We start from the raw sequence: 21,110 nt of genomic DNA, 5'->3' as shown, positions 1-21,110 counted from the left end.
GAGTTTGTAATTGTTTTTCTTTTCTCATTGTTGGAAGAAACACGATTTTAGTACATCACTGAGTTTTCCACTTCTTTAATCACATATTTTCAAATGATATCTACATTTTTTTGGAACTTCTGACTTCCTATTTAAAGTTGGATGAATGCCTTGCAAGATGTGCTGAATAGCTGTTATCTTGAAATTTCTTTGTGTTGCAATCTTGAGTTGGTTTCACTGTTTCTAGAATCCATTATTTTTCTCTTGTTTGGATTCCTTTTTATTTTGCTGGAGTACATTCTCAGTTTTCTTTCAAGAGAGACTAGATGAGAGGTAAACTCTGAGTCCTCAAATGGCTGAAAATGTCTATATTTTGCCTTCTCTTGATTCTGATTCACAGTTTGGTTGGACAGAGAATTCTAGATCCAAATCATTTTCCTTCAGAACTGTGAAGGTGTTTCACAAACATGATCATAATCGTAGTGACAACAATGACAACAGCAATAATAAAAGCAAACACTGATTGAGATCTTCCTGTGCACTAGTATGCCTTTTATATGTATTATTTTTCATAATATACACAATATAGGGATCATATTGTGATGATCCCTATATCTCACAGCTGAGAAAATGGAGGCATAACAGTAAAATGGTTTCACCAAGATCATCATACAACCAGCAAGAGACAGTGTCTGGAAAATATTTTTTAGTGACAAAACAAAGTCCTGAAATAGTACTGAAAAGATCTCAGCTTTCCCAGACTAGTAAATCAGGGGCCTAGGAGTCAAATGGACACTAATTAGTGTGAAAACTGATACCAAAATTTAGGTTTGTTATAGAATCAGTTTTCTTTCCACTCTTCCATGCTTTCTCTTTCTGTCTCTTCATGTTTACCAGGTTGCCGCCACATTTGTAAGAATAGAAGGCTAACTTAATATTAACCAATACAATAAGCTAGATTTTGTTACAAGTGTTTGGTTTTGTAAAAGAGTTAAATCTTTAAAATATCTTTATTAAATTATTATTCTCATCAATCATCTAACAATGAAAATAATTGCAGAGGTAAAATAATACATGACACAAAAAAGCCAGGCAGCAGAGAAGGAAGAACCCAGAGGAAATCATTCTGTTATCCATTCCAGTAAGAGGAAGATAACTTGCTTGCCAGTCAATAAAACTTATTCATATATGGTTTACTTCTCTATCTAATTAACACATAAAGAAAAATTTAAAATCCACCAATACACTGACATACAGTATAATAATAGGGGCAAAAAAAAAAAATGAGTTGGTACTTTTAAATTATTTCAAAAGTATGTTAGCCAAAGCTGATTTATGTTAACATACTGGAGGAACACGTAAAACTCCAGGATGATTGAGGGGTTTTCTATGCTGCAAACATAATTTTTTAACAGCTTTATTGATATATAGTAGTCCCCCTTTATCCACAGTTTTGCTTTCCATGGTTTTAGTTACCAACAATAAATGGTGGTCCAAAAATACTTAATACAAGATTCCAGAAATAAACAACTCATAAGTTTTAAATGCTATGTCACAAGGCCTACATCATCAACCTCATTTCATCTCATCATGCTGGCAATTTAGTATCTCACAACATGACAAGAAGAGGAAAGTGAACACAGTACACCAAGGAATTTTCAGAGAGATAGAGATACCACATTCACGTAACTTTTATTACAGTGTATTATTATAATTGTTCTATTTTATTGTAGCTATTGTTGTTAATCTCTTACTGTGCCAAATTTATAAATTAAACTTTATCAGGATATGTACATACAGGAAAAACATCATGTATCTAGGTTTCAGCACTCCCCACGGTTTCAGGCATCTACTGGAAGTCTTGGAACACATATTTAGCAGCAGATAAAGGGGAACAACTTTACAATAAACACCAAAAATTTAAAGAGTACATTTTGAAAAGTTTTTAAATATGTATACACTCTAAAATAATCATCACGGTCAAAATAATTAACACATCTATCACCTCCAAAGTTTCCTCATGTTCCTTTGTACTATCTCTCACTCAATCCCTTCACTCCCTGCTTTCCCACCACATATCTGCTTTCTGTTACTAAAGGTTACATGATCCTTTTTGTCTTAGCTTCTTTCACTCATAATGATGTTGAGATTCATCCATATAGTTCAATGTGTCAAAGCTCTTTCCCTTTTATACATGAGAAGTATACCACTGTTTGGACATAGCACAATATGCTTATCAAATCATCTATTAATGAACTTTTGATTGCTTCTAGTTTTTAGCAAACAACCAAAGGCTCTAAGAATATTCGTATACAAGTCTTTACATAGAAATCAGAATTCATATGCCGAAGACAAACAAAAATGGAAGCACAACAAACCAAAATTTATAGGATGCAGCAAAAGTAGTTCCAAAGGGGAAATTAACAGCACTAAATGCCTACATCAAAAAAGAAGATTTCAAATAACAAATCGAATGCTACACCTTAAGAAACTAGAAAAAGACAAACTAAGCCCAAAGTAAATAAATCAAGGAAATAACAAAGATCAAAGCAGAAATAAATAAAATAGAGACTAGAAGAACACTATTTAAAAAAAAAATCAACAAAACTGAGAGTTTTTTTTTTTTTAAATAAAATTGACAAACCCTTAGCTAGTTTAAGAGAGAAGAAAAATAAAATGAAAAATGAAACAGGAGACACTGGATTAAAGACTTAAATGTTAGACCTAAAACTATAAAAACCCTAGAAGAAAATCTAGGCAATACCGTTCAGGACGGAGGCATGGGCAAGGACTGCATGACGAAAACACCAAAAGCAATTGCAACAAAAGTCAAAATAGACAAATGGGATCTAATTTAACTAAAGAGCTTCTGCACGGCAAAATAAACTACCATCAGAGTGAACAGGCAACCTATAGAATGGGAGAAAATTTTTGCAATCTACTCATCTGACAAAGGGCTAATGTCCAGAATCTACAAAGAACTTAAACAAATTTACAAGAAAAAAATCAATTAACCCCATCAAAAAGTGGGTAGAGGATATGAACAGACACTTCTCAAAAGAAGACATTTATGCAGCCAACAGACACATGAAAAAATGCTCATCACCACTGGCCATCAGAGAAATGCAAATCAAAACCACAATGAGATACCATCTCACACCAGTTAGAATGGCTACCATTAAAAAGTCAGGAAACAACAGGTGATGGAGAGGATGTGGAGAAATAGGAACACTTTTATACTGTTGGTGGGACTGTAAACTAGTTCAACCATTGTGGAAGACAGTGTGGCAATTCCTCAAGGATCTAGAGCTACAAATACCATTTGACCCAGCCATCCCATTACTAGGTATATACCCAAAGGATTATAAATCATGCTACTATAAAGACACATGCACACATATGTTTATTGTGGCACTATTCACAATAGCAAAGACTTGGAACCAACCCAAATGTCCATCAATGATAGACTGGATTAAGAAAATGTTGCACATATACACCATGGAATACTATGCAGCCATAAAAAAGATGAGTTCATGTCCTTTATAGGGACATGGATGAAGCTGGAAACCATCATTCTGAGCAAACTATTCCAAGGACAGAAAATCAAACACCGCATGTTCTCACTCACAGGTGAGAATTGAACAATGAGAAAACTTGGACACAGGGTGGAGAACATCACACACCAGGGCCTGTCGTGGGGTGGGGGGAGGGGTAAGGGATAGCATTAGGAGAAATACCTAATGTAAATGACGAGTTAAGGGTGCAGCACACCAACATGGCACATGTATACATATGTAACAAACCTGCACATTGTGCACATGTACCCTAGAACTTAAAGTATAATAAAAAAGAAACAACTATGAACAATTATACGCCAACAAATTATATAACCTAAAAGAAATGGATAAATTATTAGACACATACAACCTACCAAGACTGAATCATGAAGAATTAAAAAATATCTAAATAGACCAATGATACAGTCTGTATATTTGTCCCCACTGAAATATGTTGAGTTGCAATCCTCAGTGCTACAAGTGGGGACCAGTGGGAAGTGTTTGTATCATGGGGGTGGATCCCTCATGCCTTGGTGCTATCTTCGTGATAGTGAGTTCTCGTGAGACATGGTTATTTAAAAGTGTGTGGCACCCCTCAATCCCTGCCTTTGCTCTTGCTTTCACCATGTGACATGCTGGCTCCCACTTCACACCTTCTGCCATGATTGTAAGCTTCCTGAGGACTTCCCAGAAGCTGATGCCAGGACTATGCCTCCTGTACAGCCTGCAGAACCGTGAGCCTGCAGAACCATTAGCCAATTAAACCTCTTTTATTTATAAATTATCCAGCCTCTGATACTGATATCTCTTTATCGCAATGCAAGAATGGCCTTACACAACCAATAATGAGTAAGCAGACAGAATAAATAACAAAAAGTTTCCCATCAAAGAAAATTCAAGGACCTGGTGAATTCTAATAAACACTTAAAGAAAAACTAATACCAGTCTTTCTCAAACTCTTCCAAAAAAACTGAAATAGAAGGAATACACCCAAACTCATTTTACAAAGCCAGTATTACCCTGATACCAAAGCCAAACAAGGACACTTCAAGAAAAGAAAATTACAGGCCAATATCCCTGATGAACACAGATGCAAAAATCCTTAACAAAATACTAGCAAACTGAATCCAATTAATACATTAAAAGAATCTTTCACTTGAAATACTGTCAGTTAGCCAGGTGCAGTGGCTCGCGCCTGTAATCCCAACACTTTGAGAGGCTAAGGCGGATGGATCACCTGAGGTCAGGAGGTCAAGACCAGCCTGGCCAACATGGTGAAACCCCATCACCACTAAAACTACAAAAAGTAGTCGGGCATGGTGACAGGCACCTATAATCCCAGCTACTCAGGAGGCTGAGGCAGGAGAATCACTTGAACCCAGAAGGTGAAGGTTGCAGTGAGCCAAGATCACCCCACTGCACTGGGCAACAGAGAGAGACTCCGTCTCAAAAAAAAAAAAGAAATACTGTCAGTTGCAGCAACACAGATGGAACTGGAGATCATTATATTAAGTGAAAAAAGCCAGGTACAAAAGATAAACATTACATATTCTCACTCATACGTGAGAGCTAAAAAAGTTGATCTCATGGAGATAGACAGCAGAATGATAAATACCAGAAGCTGTGTAGGGGAAGGGTAGATGAAGAGAGGTTGGTGAATGAGTACAAACATAAAGTGAGATACAAGAAATAAGTTCTGGTGTGCTATAACACAGTAGGGTAAGTGACTACAGTTAACAACATATTGTTTATTTCAAAATAGCAAAAAGAAAAGATTTAAAATGTTCCTGACACTACAGAAATCTTCTGCAAATAAAAAAGGAAAAATGCTCCCAACACAAAGAAATGATAAATGTTCAAAGTGATGGATATCCTACATTACATAGTCTATGCATGTATCAAAATATTACATGTACCATATAAATATGTACAAGTAATATATGTCAATTTAAGTGTTTTTACTAGTTTTTTAAAAATCTTTCACCATGCTCAAGTGGCATTTAGCCCTGGGAGGCGAAGACGGTTCAACAGGAAATCAATAAATGTGATAGGCCAGCAGTCCCCAACTTTTTGGAACCAGAAAGTGGTTTCGTGGAAGACAATTTTCCACGGATGCAAGGGCGGGGGTGGGGGGGGCGTGGGAGTTGGTCTCAGGATGCAACTGTTCCACCTCAGATCATCACAAGAAGCATGCAACCTAGATCCCTCACATGTGCAGTTCACAATTGGGTTTGGGTTCCTATGAGAATCTAATGCCACTGCTGATCTGACAAGAGACAGAGCTCAGGCAATAATGGTCGCTCACTGCGTATCATCTCCTGCTTTGCAGGCTGGTTCCTGACAGGTTCACGGCCCAGGGGTTGGGGGCCCCTGTGATATGCCACATTAGCAGGATGAAGGATAAAAACCTTATGATCATCTCAAGAGATGCAGAAAGAGTGCTGACAAAATTCAACATCCTTTCACAATAAAAACTCTCAACAAATTAGGTATAGAGGAATGTACCTCAACACAATAAAGGCCATATATGAGAAGCCCACAGCTAACATCATACTCAACAGTGAAAAGCTGAACGCGTTTTCTCTAAGATGAGGAAAAAGTCAAGGATGCCCACTCTCACCATCTCTTTTCAACATAGTACTGGAAGCCATAATCAGAGCAATTAGGCAAGAGAAACAAATAAAAGTAATCCTAGTAGGAAAGAAAGAAGTAAAACAATCTCTGCAGAATATATGATATTATACATTAAAAACCCTAAAGATTCCACCAAAAAACTGTTGGATAAATAAATTCAGTATAGTTGCAGGACACAGGGTCAACATACAAAAATCAGTAATATTTTTATACACTAATAATCAACTATTCAAAAATAAATTTTTAAAAAAATCCCATTTACAACAGCAACAACAAAAAATAAAATCCTTACATGTATATTTAACCAAAAAGGTAAAAGATCCATATACTAAAAACACTATAAAACACTGATAAACAAAACTGCGGGAAAACACCTATGTTCATGAATTGGGAAAATTAATACTGTTAAAATGTTCATACTGCCCAAAGCAATCTATAGATTCAATGCCATCCTTACTGAAATTCCAATGTAATTTTTCACAGAAATAGAAAAAGCAATCTTTAAGTTCAAATGGAACCACAAAAGACCCCACACAGCCAAAGAATCCTGAGGAAAATGAACAAAGCTAGAAGCCATCACACTCTCTGATTTTAAAATATATTTTAAATCTACTTTAATCAAAACAGCATTGTACTGGCATAAAAACAGACACACAGACCAATGGAACAGAATAAATAACCCAGAAATAAATAAACCCACAGTTATGACAACTGATTTTTGACAACGGTGCTAACAACACAAAACAGGAAAAAACCAAGTCTCTTCAATAAACGGTGTTAGGAAAACTGGATATCTACTTGCAAAAGAATGAAACTGGGCTCTTATCTCATATGGTATACAAAAATTAATTCAAAATGGGTTAAAGACTATAAAATGACTAAAAGAAAATATATGGCAAAAGCTTCATGGCACTGGTCTAGGCAATTTGTTTTTTGGACAAATTGAACCCAAAAGCACAGGCAATAAAAGCAGAAATAGACAAATGGGATTACATCAAACTAAAAAACTTCTGTACAGCGAGGGAAACAACTAACAGGGTAAAGAGACAACCCACAGATTGGAAGCCTGGGCAACATGGTGAAACCCCATCTCTACAAAAAGTACAAAAACTAGTCAGGCATAGTGACATGCACCTGCAGTCCCAGCTACTCAAGAAGTTATGGGAGGATTGCTTGACCCTGGGAGGTGAAGGTTACAGTGAGCCAAGGTCGCACCACTGCACTCCAACCTGAGTGACAGAGCGAGATTCCGCCTCAAATAAGAAAAGGAGACAACCCACAGATTCCACAGATTAGGAGAAATATTTGCAAAGTATACATCTGATAAAGGGTTAATATCCAAAATATATAAGGGATTTAACACAATTACAAGGAAACAACCCAATGAAAAAATGGGCAAAGGCCCTGAACAGACATTTCTTAAAAAAAAAAAAAAAAAAAAAAAACGAAAACATGGCTAACACATACATTTAACAATGCTCAACATCACTAATCATTAGAGAAATGCAAATTAAAACCACAATGAGATATTGCCTGACACCTGTAAGAGTGGCTATTATCAAAGACAAAAGATAACCAAGTGTTTGGCAAATACCTGGGGGAAAAGGAATCCTTGTCATTATTGGTGAGAATGTAAAAATGGTACAGTCATTATGAAAAACATTATGGGAGTTCCTCAAAAAACTAAAAACACCATATGATTTTTCTCTAACAAGTGATCCAGCAACCCCACTTCTGAGTATATATCCAAAGAAACTGAAATCGGTAGGTCAAAGGGATGTCTTCACTCCTATGTTCACTCCAGCACTATTCACAATAACCAAGAAAAGGAATCAACCTAATGAACCTGGAGCACATTATGCTAAGTTAAAATAAGCCAGGTACAGAAAAAAATACCACATGATCTCACTTATATGTGGAATCTTTAAAAAGTCAAACTCATATTGGTACAGAGTAGAATGGCAGTTAACAGAGGCCAAGGGAAGAGGGGGTTGTGATGATAAAGTTTCAGTGAGACAAGAGAAATAAATTTTTGAGATATATTGCACAGCAGGGTGGCCATAGTTAATAAGCACATCTTGTACATTTCAAAATATATTATAGCTAAGAGTAAACTTCAAATGTCTCACTACAAAAAATGACAACTGAGGTGATAAATGTTAATTTTATCATTTCATGCTGTATATATATGTGTGTATATATATATATATACACACACACACACACACACATCACATTGTGCCCCATAGATGTATACAAGTATGATTTGTCAATTAAAAATAACTTAAAAAGAAATAAAAATGTATTTCTCTAAAGCAAATGTCTATGAGTAGATTTGTTGGCTCATATGGAAAAGTGTATGTTTATCCTTTTAATAAACTGTCAAATCGGCTTCCAAAGGGGTTAAACAATTTTACATTCCCACATGCAGGAATCTGATAGTTCCAGTTCCTATACCTTCATACCAACATTTGCTCTTGTCAGACTTTTCCCGTATCTTGCCATATGCATCTCTTCCATCTGGCTGTTCATCCAAAACCTTTCTAATATCCTCTATAATAAACCAGTAAATGTAAGTAAAGTGTTTCCCTGAGTTCTGTGAGCTGCTCTGGTAAATTAGCTGAACTTGAAAAGGGGGTAGCGGGAACCCCAATTTATAGCTGATCAGTCAGAAGTATAGATAACAAGTATTACTTTCTATTGGCATCTGAGGTAGAGGCAGTCTTATGAAACTGAGCCTTCAACCTGTGGAATCTGATGCTCTCTCCAGGTAGACAGTGTCAGAATTAAATTGAATTAGAGGACACTAAGCTGGTGTCTGCTAGAGAACGTGCTTCCAGAGAACTGCTTGGTCTGTGGAGATCATTCTATGTTGAGTGAAAGAACAAGAGAAAGCACTTTTTTCTTTTTTTTTTTTTTCTTTTTTTTTTTTTTCTGAGATGGAGTTTTACTCTTGTTGCCCAGGCTGGAGTACAATGGCATGATCTCAGCTTAATGTAATCCCCGCCTCCCAGGTTCAAGCTATTCTCCTGCCTCAGCCTCCCGAGTAGCTGGGATTACAGGCATGCATCACCACACCCGGTTAATTTTGTATTTTTAGTAGAGACGGGGTTTATCCATGTTGGTCAGGCTGGCCTCGAACTTCCAACCTCAGGTGATCTTCCCTCCTCAGCCTCCCAAAATGCTGGGATTACAGGCGTGAGAGCCACTGTGCCCAGCCTGAATCACCATTTTCAAACCTATGTTTGAAAAATCAAATATAGATGTTTTAATAAAATATACTGCATGTTTAACATGAAAAACCAAATGCTAAAGACAAATTGCTAACACACATTAGATGTATGTTTACAATTTTAAAACGTATATACTGTTGAAATGTTTGGTGACATAAATGAAATTACAGAGAAGTTTTCAAAAGGACTCACACAGAAGGATTTTTAAATGTTTTACATTTTTTTCTTAAAATAAAATGTAAGTGAACTAATTACATTTGACATCACATTTTAAATAAATGTTAGCAGCATATAATCAATTTTGAAAGACTGGAAAACTTAGTCGTTGTCACAACTGATATAATAATGAAAATCATGCAAATGCAAATTTTGCTTATGTGTTCTCTTTTAAATCATACTGTGGCAAAGTTGAAATCTAACAGCAAGTGTTCTCTTACGGGTAATCAGTTCTGGCACATCAGCCCCAGGAAAATTTTTCCATAATTTTATAGACATATTTTGGCCGGAGAAAATACTTAACTCTTCATACTTCTTTCTATATACATTTCATTCATTTTGGCCTTTAATAACTAATTCACTATCAACATTTAAAATCTAGAAAACTACTATTTTTTAAATTGGTTACTTTTCACTCTAATACATGCTAACTAACATATAACAAAAAAGCAACATTTTCAGATGGGTATTAATACAATTGTCTTCAATCTGTATGTTTTTAAGTGCTAGTTAATCATTAAAGCTATAAACTAATGGTCTAATGATTGCAACTTATCAAAACGTACTTGCATCTGATGGCTCTTTTTCTTAAAGTTTTTTTTTTTTTTTTTTTTTTTTTTTTGAGACAGAGTATTGCTCTGTTGCAAAGGCTGGAGTGCAGTGGCACGATCTTGGCTTATTGCAACCTTCACCTCCAGGGTTCAATCAATTCTCCTGCCTCAGCCTCCCTAGTAGCTAGCATTACAGGCACATGCCACCATGCCTGGCTAATTTTTGTATTTTTTAGTAGAGACGGGGTTTCACCATGTTGGCCAGGCTGCTCGAACTCCTGACCTCAGGTGATCCACTCTCCTTGGCCTCCCAAATACAGATGACTTTTACTCTCCTCTTTATTTTCCAAATCAGAGACACATACCAAAAAACAGTAAATATTTTGTTTAAATAAAACCTCCCAACATTTAGAAATTTTATTGTTGGATGTTATAAGCCAACAATTTCAACTTAGTCTTGTAAGCAATATAATCAAGTCATAAGAAAAGTTATTTCTTTAGATTGAATTCAGTTCTCCCCGAATCCTTAAATCCCTACCTGTTCTGAAACAAGCACCCTCTTCATGTAGTAAAAGTTATATAGTAATAAATAAATGGCTCTGTTTAGATAAAAAGGAAGATGAAGCGCATCAGGTTATTATTAGTATCCAGAAAAAATTATGATTATGTTCAAATTCACTTTCCCTTAGACATAGTCAATATCTATGTGTCAAGTCTTTGATCTCATTAAAGCTTTGAATTACTGAGCATTTATAACTGGCTAAAAACACCAATTCACCTTTTATACTTTCCCAGAAATTTTTCTAATACTGAAATTTACAGACAAATGTAACCCCCAAAAAAGTTTTCCATTTTAAAGAACTAGAGATTCAAAGGTTTCTTCTAGGTTGGGAACCCTAACAAAATGGTACAGCCACCACTCAGGAACACAGGAACACATTTGATAGTTTCTTTAAAAACTAAACGTGGTGGCTCACGCCTGTAATCCCAGCACTTTGGGAGGTCGAGGAGGGCAGATAACGAAGTCAGGAGTTCGAGACCAGCTTGACCAACATGGTGAAACCCCGTCTCCACTAAAAATACAAAAATTAGCCAGGCATGGTGGCACGCACCTGTAATCCCAGCTACTCAGGAGGCTGAGGCAGGAGAATCGCTTGAACCCAGGAGGCAGAGGTTGCAGTGAGCCAAGATCATGCCACTGCACTCCAGCCTGGGCAACAGAGTAAAAATCTGTCTTAAAAAAAAAAAAAAATACTAAACATGTAACCACAATATAAACCCAGCAACTGCACTAATGGACATTTATCCCAGAACAATTAAAACATAAAAATCTGTACATGAATATTTATAGCAGATTTATTCATAATAACTAAAAACCATGAACAGGGGCTAAGGAGGGGCAACAACAAGAGAGAAGTAAGTATTGCTATGATGGAAATATTCTGTATCTTGATTGTACCAATTAAATATTCTGGTTTTGATATTATATTATAGTTTTGCAATATGCTACTATTGGGGGAAACTGGGTAAAGAGAACTTGGGATCCCTATATTACTTTTTATAATTACATATGAATCTATAATTATTTCCAAATAAAAGTTTTAATTTTTTTTAAATACAGTATTTTAAGTGTGCTCTCTAACATCAATAATATCAAAGTCAAAGATCTCTTTCCCAGGAATTTACAATCTAAAGCAGGCAACACACAAAAGTTTTAGAAAATTTACTTACAATTTAAAAATAAGTATATGAATACGCACAGTATTTGGGTATTGAAGTATATACCATGTGCTACTATAGAAAAGCATATGAGTGTCTAAAAAAATACATTAAAACTCAAATCTATTCTAGCATGCAGGCATAATATTTTAAGCTTTTTTGAAAACATAAGAAAAGCAGCACAATAACAAAGCCACTAAGAAAATTTAAGATACTTTGTTATACAATAAAAATAATCTATAACTAAGATTAATCAATTGTTTTAAATTATTTTCAGGTTGTAGTATTTATTATCACTTAATAATTTAAGTTTATCATTTTAAAGTAGATGGTTTCCTGCAGCTATTTATTTTTCTGGATTCTGATTACAACCCCATGAGCTGGCAAGACCTAAGTGTTCACACTCAGTTCAAAATAAGTCACGTACTTCATCTATGTTCCATGACCACCGATTTTTAATCTTTGTATCTTTCAATCTAAAATACAACATTAATGCAGTCAAATAAAAGAAGGTTTTACTTATAAAGTAAATAATATTACAGCAAAACCACCATTACTTTTGCACCAACCTAAAATATTTAAAATAAGCTTTTAAATAAACATCTAGGTATAATTTGGTATGTCTCCTATAAATCCTTCTCTTTAACCCATTTATGCCTAGTGTTCCATTATACTAAGCTTCTAGTAGGAGTTATTTTTTTCCTACTGCTCAAGGAGGTCTGATTTTTCACAAAAACAAATTTGCAACCTCCAGCATAGATGGGTTAATAAACACATTCATCTATGATTCATTTAACAAATTATGGCACAAAGTACATTTTAGGCACTGTTCTAGGAATGATACAGCAAGGTATAAAACACACAAAAACTCTACATCCATGAAGTTTAAATTCCAAGGTGGAAAGACAGACAATAAAATAATAAGCAAAAAAGATAACATGTTAGATGTTGATCAATTCCATGAAAAAAAAAAAAGATACAAAGGTTTGGGACTGCAGGGTTATAAGTGACATGAAGAGTGATTGTTATTTCATGTGAGATAGATATGGAAGGCCTCACAACAGTGACACTTCAGCAGTCTCAGTGAAATGAAACAGCAAGCCATGCAGATACCTGGCAGTAAGAGCTCAAAACAGAGCAAACAGCAAATATCAAAGTCCTGAAGAGAAAGCATGCTTGTCATGCTCACTGAACACCAGAGAGGGCAGTGTGGCTGAAGTGGAGAATGAGGAAGGAGACAGTGGTGGTAGGAGGAAGCCAGAGAAACATAAAGACCCCTCATAACCACAGGCTTCTTCCAAGCCTCGAAAAGAGCCCTACAAAATCTGTTCACATAGCCACATTTTGGTAACATTTGCAAAAGTAAGGTATTTTAACCATAGATAGTTAATCTTAACTATCATTTTACATTCTGATTTCTCTGTCAAACTTCACCTTGTGGTGAACAGCACTAGGTTTTGGGATCCAGCTTACTAGTAGAGTTGAGTTTAGCAAGATATATTGAGTTTGGATTGCATGATATATTCATTAATTTACTTTCCAGTTGCTTTTAGGTATAGAACATTGATTCCTAGTGGCTCATTAAAGAGTGGCAGCCAGGCACTGTGGTTCACGCCTGTAATCCCAGCACTTTGGGAGGCCGAGGCTGGCAGATCACTTGAGGCCAGGAATTTGAGACCAGCCTGGTCAACATGGTGAAACTCTGTCTCTACTGGAAATACAAAAATTAGCCAGGCACGGCAGTGTGCACCTGTAATCCCAGCTATTCTGGGTGCTGAGGCAGGAGAATTGCTTGAACCTAGGAGGCAGAGGTTGCAGTGAGCCAAGATCATGCCACTGCACTCCAGCCTGGGTGACAGAGCCAGATCCTGCCTCGAAAAAAGAAAAAAAAAAAAAAAAAAAAAACAGAGTGGTTTCCAGGAATACTCTACTGTCTACTGTGCCAACTTACCCCGTCATGACACAAAGGTGAAGAACCAGAGACCATAATGATATATAGATACATCTTAGGGTGCCAAGCCCTGAAAATATGTGGGTAATGAAAAAGAAATCAATTTGAAATGCACATAGCTAAAAGGTAGATTGTTAAAAGTTCTACCAATCATCAGACATGCAAAGTAGTAAGCAGAAGATCTGATTCTCATCAAAGTCTAGTCAAAATCCAAGTTATCTCCTGTCAAGTAAATGAAGTGAATACAATTACAATTATTATAAATGCAACATAACTTTGTAGATCTTTTTTCCAATGGGAAACTGTACTACAGAAAATTTTTCAGAATGCCTGTGTTTGAGAAGCACTACCTATATCAGTATTCAAAAAAAGGTGATAAATCTGTGTATTAAGTAACATGGTTTTAACTATTCCAAATATGAATAATTATTAAAACATATATGATCAATAATGCAAGAAGAAAGACTGAAATATCTTTTTTTTATTTTCTCTGTATAAAATGATATTATAGGCTGCTGGGGAAGGCAGGAAAGCAGCACCCACCCAGCAGGAGCTCCGTGACTGGGTTCCCAGGACTGTTGAAGGAAGGTATGGCTGGGTGGGAGGGTGGGTAGCTCATGCCCTCCAAGACTGCCTTTCTAAACTCTCTGACATCTAAGAAAAGGTGAACAAGTCCTATCTTCAAGAGAAGATGGCTTTTAACAGTTCTGAAGGATCTAAAACTACGTACCTGCAGACATAAATAAGGATGAAGAATTTGTAGAAGAGTTTAACGGATTAAAAACTTTTGCTAGTTTTCCAAGCAGTAGTCCTGTTTCAGCATCAACACTGGCACAAGTAGGTTTTCTTTATATTGGTGAAGGAGATACCATGTGGTGCTTTAGTTGTCATGCAGAAGTAGATAGAAGGCAATATGGAGACTCAGTAGTTGGAAGACACAAGAAAGTATCCCAAACTGCAGATTACCGATGGCATTTATTTTTAAAATAGTGCCACACAACCTGCAAATCCTAGTATCCAAAATGGTCAGTACAAAGTTGAAAACTGGGAAACAGTAATCAATTTGCCTTAGGCAGGCCATCTGAGATTCATGCAGATTATCTTCTGATAACTGGACAGGCTTTAGATGTATCAGATACCATATACCCAAGAAACACACCATGTATAGTGAGGAAGCTCGATTATAGTCATTTCAGAACCAGCCAAACTATGCCCACTTAACCCCAAGAGAGTTAGTGCTGAACTCTACTACACAAGTATTGATGACCAAGTGCAGTGCATTTATTGTGGGAGAAAACTGAAAAATTAGGAACCTTATCGTGCTGGCTGGTGGCAGAAGAACATAGGCAACACTTTCTTAACTGCTTCTTTGGTTTGGGCCAGAATGTTAACATTTGAAGTGAATCTGATGTTGTGAGTTATAATAGGAATTTCCCCAGTTCAACAAATTCTCTGAAGAAATCCATCCACGGCAGATTATGAAGCACGGATCATTACTTTGGGGATGTGGATATACTCAGTTAACAAGCAGCAATGTGCAGGAGCTGAATTTTATGCTTTAGGTAAAGGTGATAAAGTAAAATGCTTTTGCTGATGGAAACACATGGAACACCCCTGGGAACAACATGCTAAATGGTATCCAAGGTGTAAACATCTATTACCGGAGAAGAAACAAGAATATATAAGTAATATCCATTTAACCCATTCACTTGAGGAGTCACTGGTGAGAAGTGCTGAAAAAAATGTCATCACTGACTATAAGAACAGATTATACTATCTTTCAAAATCCTATGGTACAAGAATTTTGGTCTTAGGCCTATCCCTATACAAATGGGGTTCGGATTTAAGGACATCAATAATGGAAGAAAAAACTCAAACTTATCTGGGAGCAACTAGAAGTCACCTGAGGTTCTGATTGCAGATTCATTGAGTGCTCAGAAAGACACAAAATGAATCAAGTCAGATTTCACTGCAAAAAGAGACGGGGTCTCATTATGTTACCCAGGTTGGTCTTGGGCTACTGCCCTGAAGCAATCCTCCCACCTTAGCCTCTCAAGTAGCTGGGACTACAGGCCCATACCACCACACCCAGCCTATACTGTAATTACTAATGAGCCAGAGGAAAGACTAAGTGGAGAGAATTGAAGGAAGTATTATTGAAAGAAAAAAGGGGAGAAGAAGTAATGGAGCTCTAGATCCAGAGTCTGCCAGTAATAGCACAGAACTGATTCCAAGACCTCTAAATTACTAAGAAATTATACACAAAATGAGAAATATATCAAACACAGAATTGGGCCTAGGCTGTAAGAAGAAAATGAGAGACAAATAATAAGAACCTGTAGCGTGAGGGTTTCGGAAAAGTATTATATAGGAACTGAAAAGGAAGTCTAGCCATATATAATTTGGCTTTTGAGGAATAAAGTTTACTTTGACATTCAAATATTCCAAGTAGTCTCTAACAGAAGCTGGTGACACCAAACCAATCAAAGTTTCATGACCAATTAAAAACCCAGAGTCCATTATTTTAGAAATAAATGCAAAATCATGATGGAAATTCCTTGTATAAAATCAGTATTGTCTTAGTAATTTTTTCAAAAGAAAATTATAAAATCGTATGAAGAAATGAATGGAGTTTATAACCAATATATGATGGAAAAAAGTTTTGTGGAGGTATATTAGATGATTACTTAACATTTAATTAACATAAAATCTAGATTTTATGTTAACTCTGGTGTTTATCATCTTTTTAAAAATAAAATATCATCACTCAAACTGAATTTTTACTGGACAGGTTCAACATGAAAAACAATTGGCTGGGTGCTGTGGCTCACACCTATAATAACAGCACTTTGGGAGGCTGAGGCAGGCAGATCACGAGGTCAAGAGTTCAAGACCAGCCTGAATAACATGGTGAAACCCCGTCTCTACTAAAAATAAAAAAAAAAAGTAGCCAAGCTTGATTGTGCACACCTGTAATCCCAGCTACTCAGAAGGCTGAGGCAGGAGAATCACTTGAACCCAGGAGGCAGTGGTTGCAGTGACTTGATATCACACCACTGCACTCCAGCCCGGGTGAAAGAGCGAGACTCCATCTCAAAAAATAATAATAATAATAATAAATAAAAACAACAAGCAAATTGGCTGGGCACAGTGGCCCTTGCCTATAATCACAGCACTTTGGGAGGCCAAGGCAAAAGGATCACTTGAGCCCAAGAGTCTGAGACCAGCATAGGCAACATAGTGAGATCCCATCTCTACAAAAATAAAATGTAAAAAAAAGAATAGCTGGACATTGTGGTATATGCCTGTGGTCCCAGCTACTTGGGAGACTGAGGTGGGAGGATTGCTTGAGCCCAGGAGTTTGAGCTGTGATCACATCATTGTACTCCAGCCTGGGCAACAAAATGAGACCAAAAAAATAAAATAAATAAAATAAAATAAATGGAAACAGGTAAATAGATGAGCTAACTTGAAAACAGATCTGAAAAGATAACCAGAATTCAGCACAAAGAGATGAAAAATTAGGAAAATGTTAAAGAGCGATTAAGAAAACATGAAGAGGCACATAAGAATGTTTAACACGCATCTCAAAGGAGTTCCAAAACAATAGAATATAAAGAATAGGAAGAAGCAAGATTCAAAGAGGGGATGGATAAGAATTTAATTCCAGAACTAACCATTAATTCTTAGACTACAAAAGCTGAGTTCTGATCAAACTAAATAAAAATAAATCTATATCACAGTAAACCCAATGTGCCAAAAATAAATTCTTCAAAAGTAAATTTTTTTTAAAAATTGAGAAAGAAAGAGAGATTACCTAAAAAGTAAAACCAGACTGACAACAGACTACGAAAAGTATCTATAGAGAACAAAGATAAAGATAAAGGATTATCTTCAAATCATTGTCAATCTAGAATTCTACACCCAGCAAGATTATTATTACAACAAATATTTATCAAATCTCACTACATAACAGACTCTATTTAGAAGTTCAAGAGCTTACATTCTAGTAAGAATTCTTTCAAGGAGAATAATGCCAAAAAGAAATCCTGCTCTCCTGCTCTCCTGCTGTCCTGGAATTTCCATTTCGTTACAATTAAAAGAGCTTAGAACTCCTAATTTTCTGGAGTATTTCAAAATAAATTTACTTGATGGCATACCCTAGGCTTTCTTAATTGGTGGCCCATGAACACCCTGAAATGAAAATTTGTGTATCGTTCCTTACATGAGCAGTTTTCTGTACAGAATGTCCATATATGTCATCAGATTCTCAGAGAGGTCTATGACTCAAAAGGAGTTATACCTACTTTTCTCTGACCCAACCCCACACACCCAGAATAGTTTGGTGCTATATGATTTCCACAGGAACCTGTAAATCATCTTTCAGTCCTTTTCATACATTATTATTTCTGCTGTGACTTCTCCCACTAGAGAGTAAAACTCCATGAATGCAAAAGCTATCTCTTGTTTACCAGCATCTAGCACAGAAACACAAAAGTACAGAGCAAAAAGTATATATTTTATAACTAAAATAAATTGCTAAATGTACCTCTGAAATATACTCCCTTGTTACAGAATTCAAGAACTAAATCTTAGGTAAATAAATAATTATTAATCTTTCCTAGTTAAATTTTTTAATGTTGCCTATCAAGTCTATAAAATAACCTGAAAACATTTTAATGTAAATGTTTTTAAAATATTAACTTGGCAATAAAAATTATATAACCTTGATTATATATTTACTTTAAAGAATATCAAACAACATAACATTAACTTCATTTCTGTACATTTAAAAATTTGGAAGCCTAGCTAATTATATTATTAAATGCACTGAGTGTTTGGAGATAGTACCAATGTTGTTTTACTGTCCAAGAAGAACATGCATCATAAAAACCCATCCTTATATCGTTTTTCCCATAAGAAATCACAACAGAGGCAGAATATGAAATTATATATATAAACAGATATAAAGAGATAGATATATACATATAGAATTATAGCCTATCAAAGATGAAGATGTAAACTTTAAAGAAAAAAGGCAATGAGGAGCACAAGACAGTGATTTCCTTCTAAAATACGTGAAATTCAATCCTGGGCCGGGCGCGGTGGCTCAAGCCTGTAATCCCAGCACTTTGGGAGGCCGAGACGGGTGGATCACGAGGTCAGGAGATCGAGACCATCCTGGCTAACACGGTGAAACCCCGTCTCCACTAAAAATACAAAAAATTAGCCGGGTGAGGTGGCGGGCGCCTGTAGTCCCAGCTACTCGGGAGGCTGAGGCAGGAGAATGGCCTAAACTCGGGAGGCGCGGCTTGCAGTGAGCTGAGATCTGGCCACAGCACTCCAGCCTGGGCGACAGAGCGAGACTTCGTCTCAAAAAAAAAAAAAAAAAAAAAAAAAAAAAGAAATTCAATCCTGTATGACAGGAACAAACCAGATGGTATCAAGGCTTTTTTGAACATTTAAGTCTATCCATTAACACAGAGAAGATTATTCTCAGATACAAGTGGCTTTCCTCTTTTACTTTTTTTAAGAAAACATGATTTTAAAAAGATACAGCTTATGGAAGACATCAAAGGTTAAAACAAAATACTTACCAAGTTGGCCATATAGATTGTGAGCAGCCCTCTCCTGCAAATAATTTTAAAAGGAAGATATTAAACTTCAATTTGACTTAATAATCACTTTATCATTTATTGGAAGTCTATAAAAAGAATTCTCAGAAATTGAGAAACGTACTGGTATCTTAGAAAAAGGGGTAAATTATGCTGAACTAATTTTTCTGTGACCTAAATTTAGCTGCATCTAAAAAAATTCCATAAAATCACTTGTTTTGTGGTCATTAAATATTCTTAGCAGTCATTAATTAAATATTTAAAATTACTATTTCCCCATTGTTATTTGTTATTGGCAAGAGTGGTATAATTTCTTACTCGTCTATGCTAGCTAAATCTAAATTTTGTAATAAATAATTCTAATTCATCTTGCCAAAAAGAACAATTCTGACCAAATAAAAATGTATCAAAAAACAAATAAATAAAACAAGCCTTCTATCTGTTTCACACACAATATAATTGTTTGTTTCATTAAATAATATTACAAATCATACTAAATCACATTGGTTTTAATTTCATTTTAAATGAAAAGTCAGGCACTAAGGGAACTTTCTAATGCCAAAGGACAAACAAAAGTTCTATAAACACTTTACACAAAAATTGCATATTTACCAAACTTATTTAATAAAAATTCAGGTAGAAAGTCAAACATAAGAACTTTTTTCTGCCCTTAATCAGTCTACTTGGCTTATACTGCACATGAGAAATGAATGAAGCACATTCTATTCTCTAGGAAATGTCTTCAATAGGTTTTAAGAATTCAAGGGCAGAGTTCGACCTCTGAAAACTACAAAAACTTATTTTAGCTTCCGTTATGAACATTTTCAATACTCAAAGAAAATGAAATATATATATAAAAAGTACCAATGTCAAACCACTTTCATTTAAATATGCCGAATCTTCATATTGATATTGTCAATGAAATCTTCTTGATGCCCGATTCATACACAGTGCTGAATATTCATTATTTTAAATGGTTTAGTAAGATTTTTAATATTCCTAAAGCTACATGCAGGCAGTATGATTTAACTAAACACTGCTAAAGTAAAGTTAGGTACTCTGGGACTCTGTAATTTTGTCACTAAAATTAGGGAACATTTGAGGGACTAGTTATCTACTTATTAAATCTACTTTTTTAACATAAAAATTATTAAATAAAAAATTTACACATTATCACCAATATAAAGGGGTTGAAAGGGGAAGAGGATATAGGACCCACAGTGCCACACACCCAATGCCATACACTCCTAACAATCCCTCCTCAGCAGATCCTAATGCATTTCGGCAGAACAAGAGAACCCAATTGCCCTTACAAAAAGAATTTTTAAAAATCACTGGTAAAGGTGATAGGATGATCTATGCAGCAAACCAACATGGCAGAAACCTGCACATTCTACACATGTACTCCTGAACTTAAAAGTTAGGAAAAGAAAATAATAATAAAATCACTTGTAAGAATATCTATAATGTTTTTTAACGTCCTTTGTTCTATGATTTTTACATATGGATTGAAGTGTTCTTACTAGTTCTCATCATTCTTGCTAGTTCCTACTAAATTCTAAATCAAAAATACTAATATTGCTTATTTTAAATGAGCTATACCAAGAAAAATTAGGGTATCATTAACATCCAAGAGTTCCACATACACTAAAGAA

At 35.6% G+C, this 21,110-nt stretch overlaps 1 protein-coding gene and 1 pseudogene across 5 annotated transcripts in view; one reads left to right on the top strand and one right to left on the bottom strand.

Moving 5' to 3' along the window:
* Positions 1 to 21,110, bottom strand: part of TMEM135 (transmembrane protein 135) — a 264,729-nt gene that overhangs the window by 208,761 nt on the left and 34,858 nt on the right. For 3 of the 5 annotated variants that reach the window (XM_033203860.1, XM_033203859.1, XM_033203858.1), the window contains one exon: positions 19,438 to 19,471. In XM_033203860.1, the coding sequence (XP_033059751.1) occupies positions 19,438 to 19,471 (34 nt within the window). Of the gene's footprint in view, positions 1 to 13,840; positions 13,911 to 19,437; positions 19,472 to 21,110 lie in introns of all 5 variants that reach the window. The other 2 variants (XM_033203861.1, XM_033203862.1) reach the window with 1 other exon arrangement.
* LOC117080509 lies at positions 14,532 to 18,440 on the top strand (annotated as a pseudogene).

This window comes from Trachypithecus francoisi, unplaced genomic scaffold (genome assembly GCF_009764315.1).
Source record: "Trachypithecus francoisi isolate TF-2019V2 unplaced genomic scaffold, Tfra_2.0 Lachesis_group8, whole genome shotgun sequence".
Lineage (NCBI taxonomy): Eukaryota > Metazoa > Chordata > Mammalia > Primates > Cercopithecidae > Trachypithecus > Trachypithecus francoisi.
This window is presented reverse-complemented; position numbering and strand designations above follow the sequence as displayed.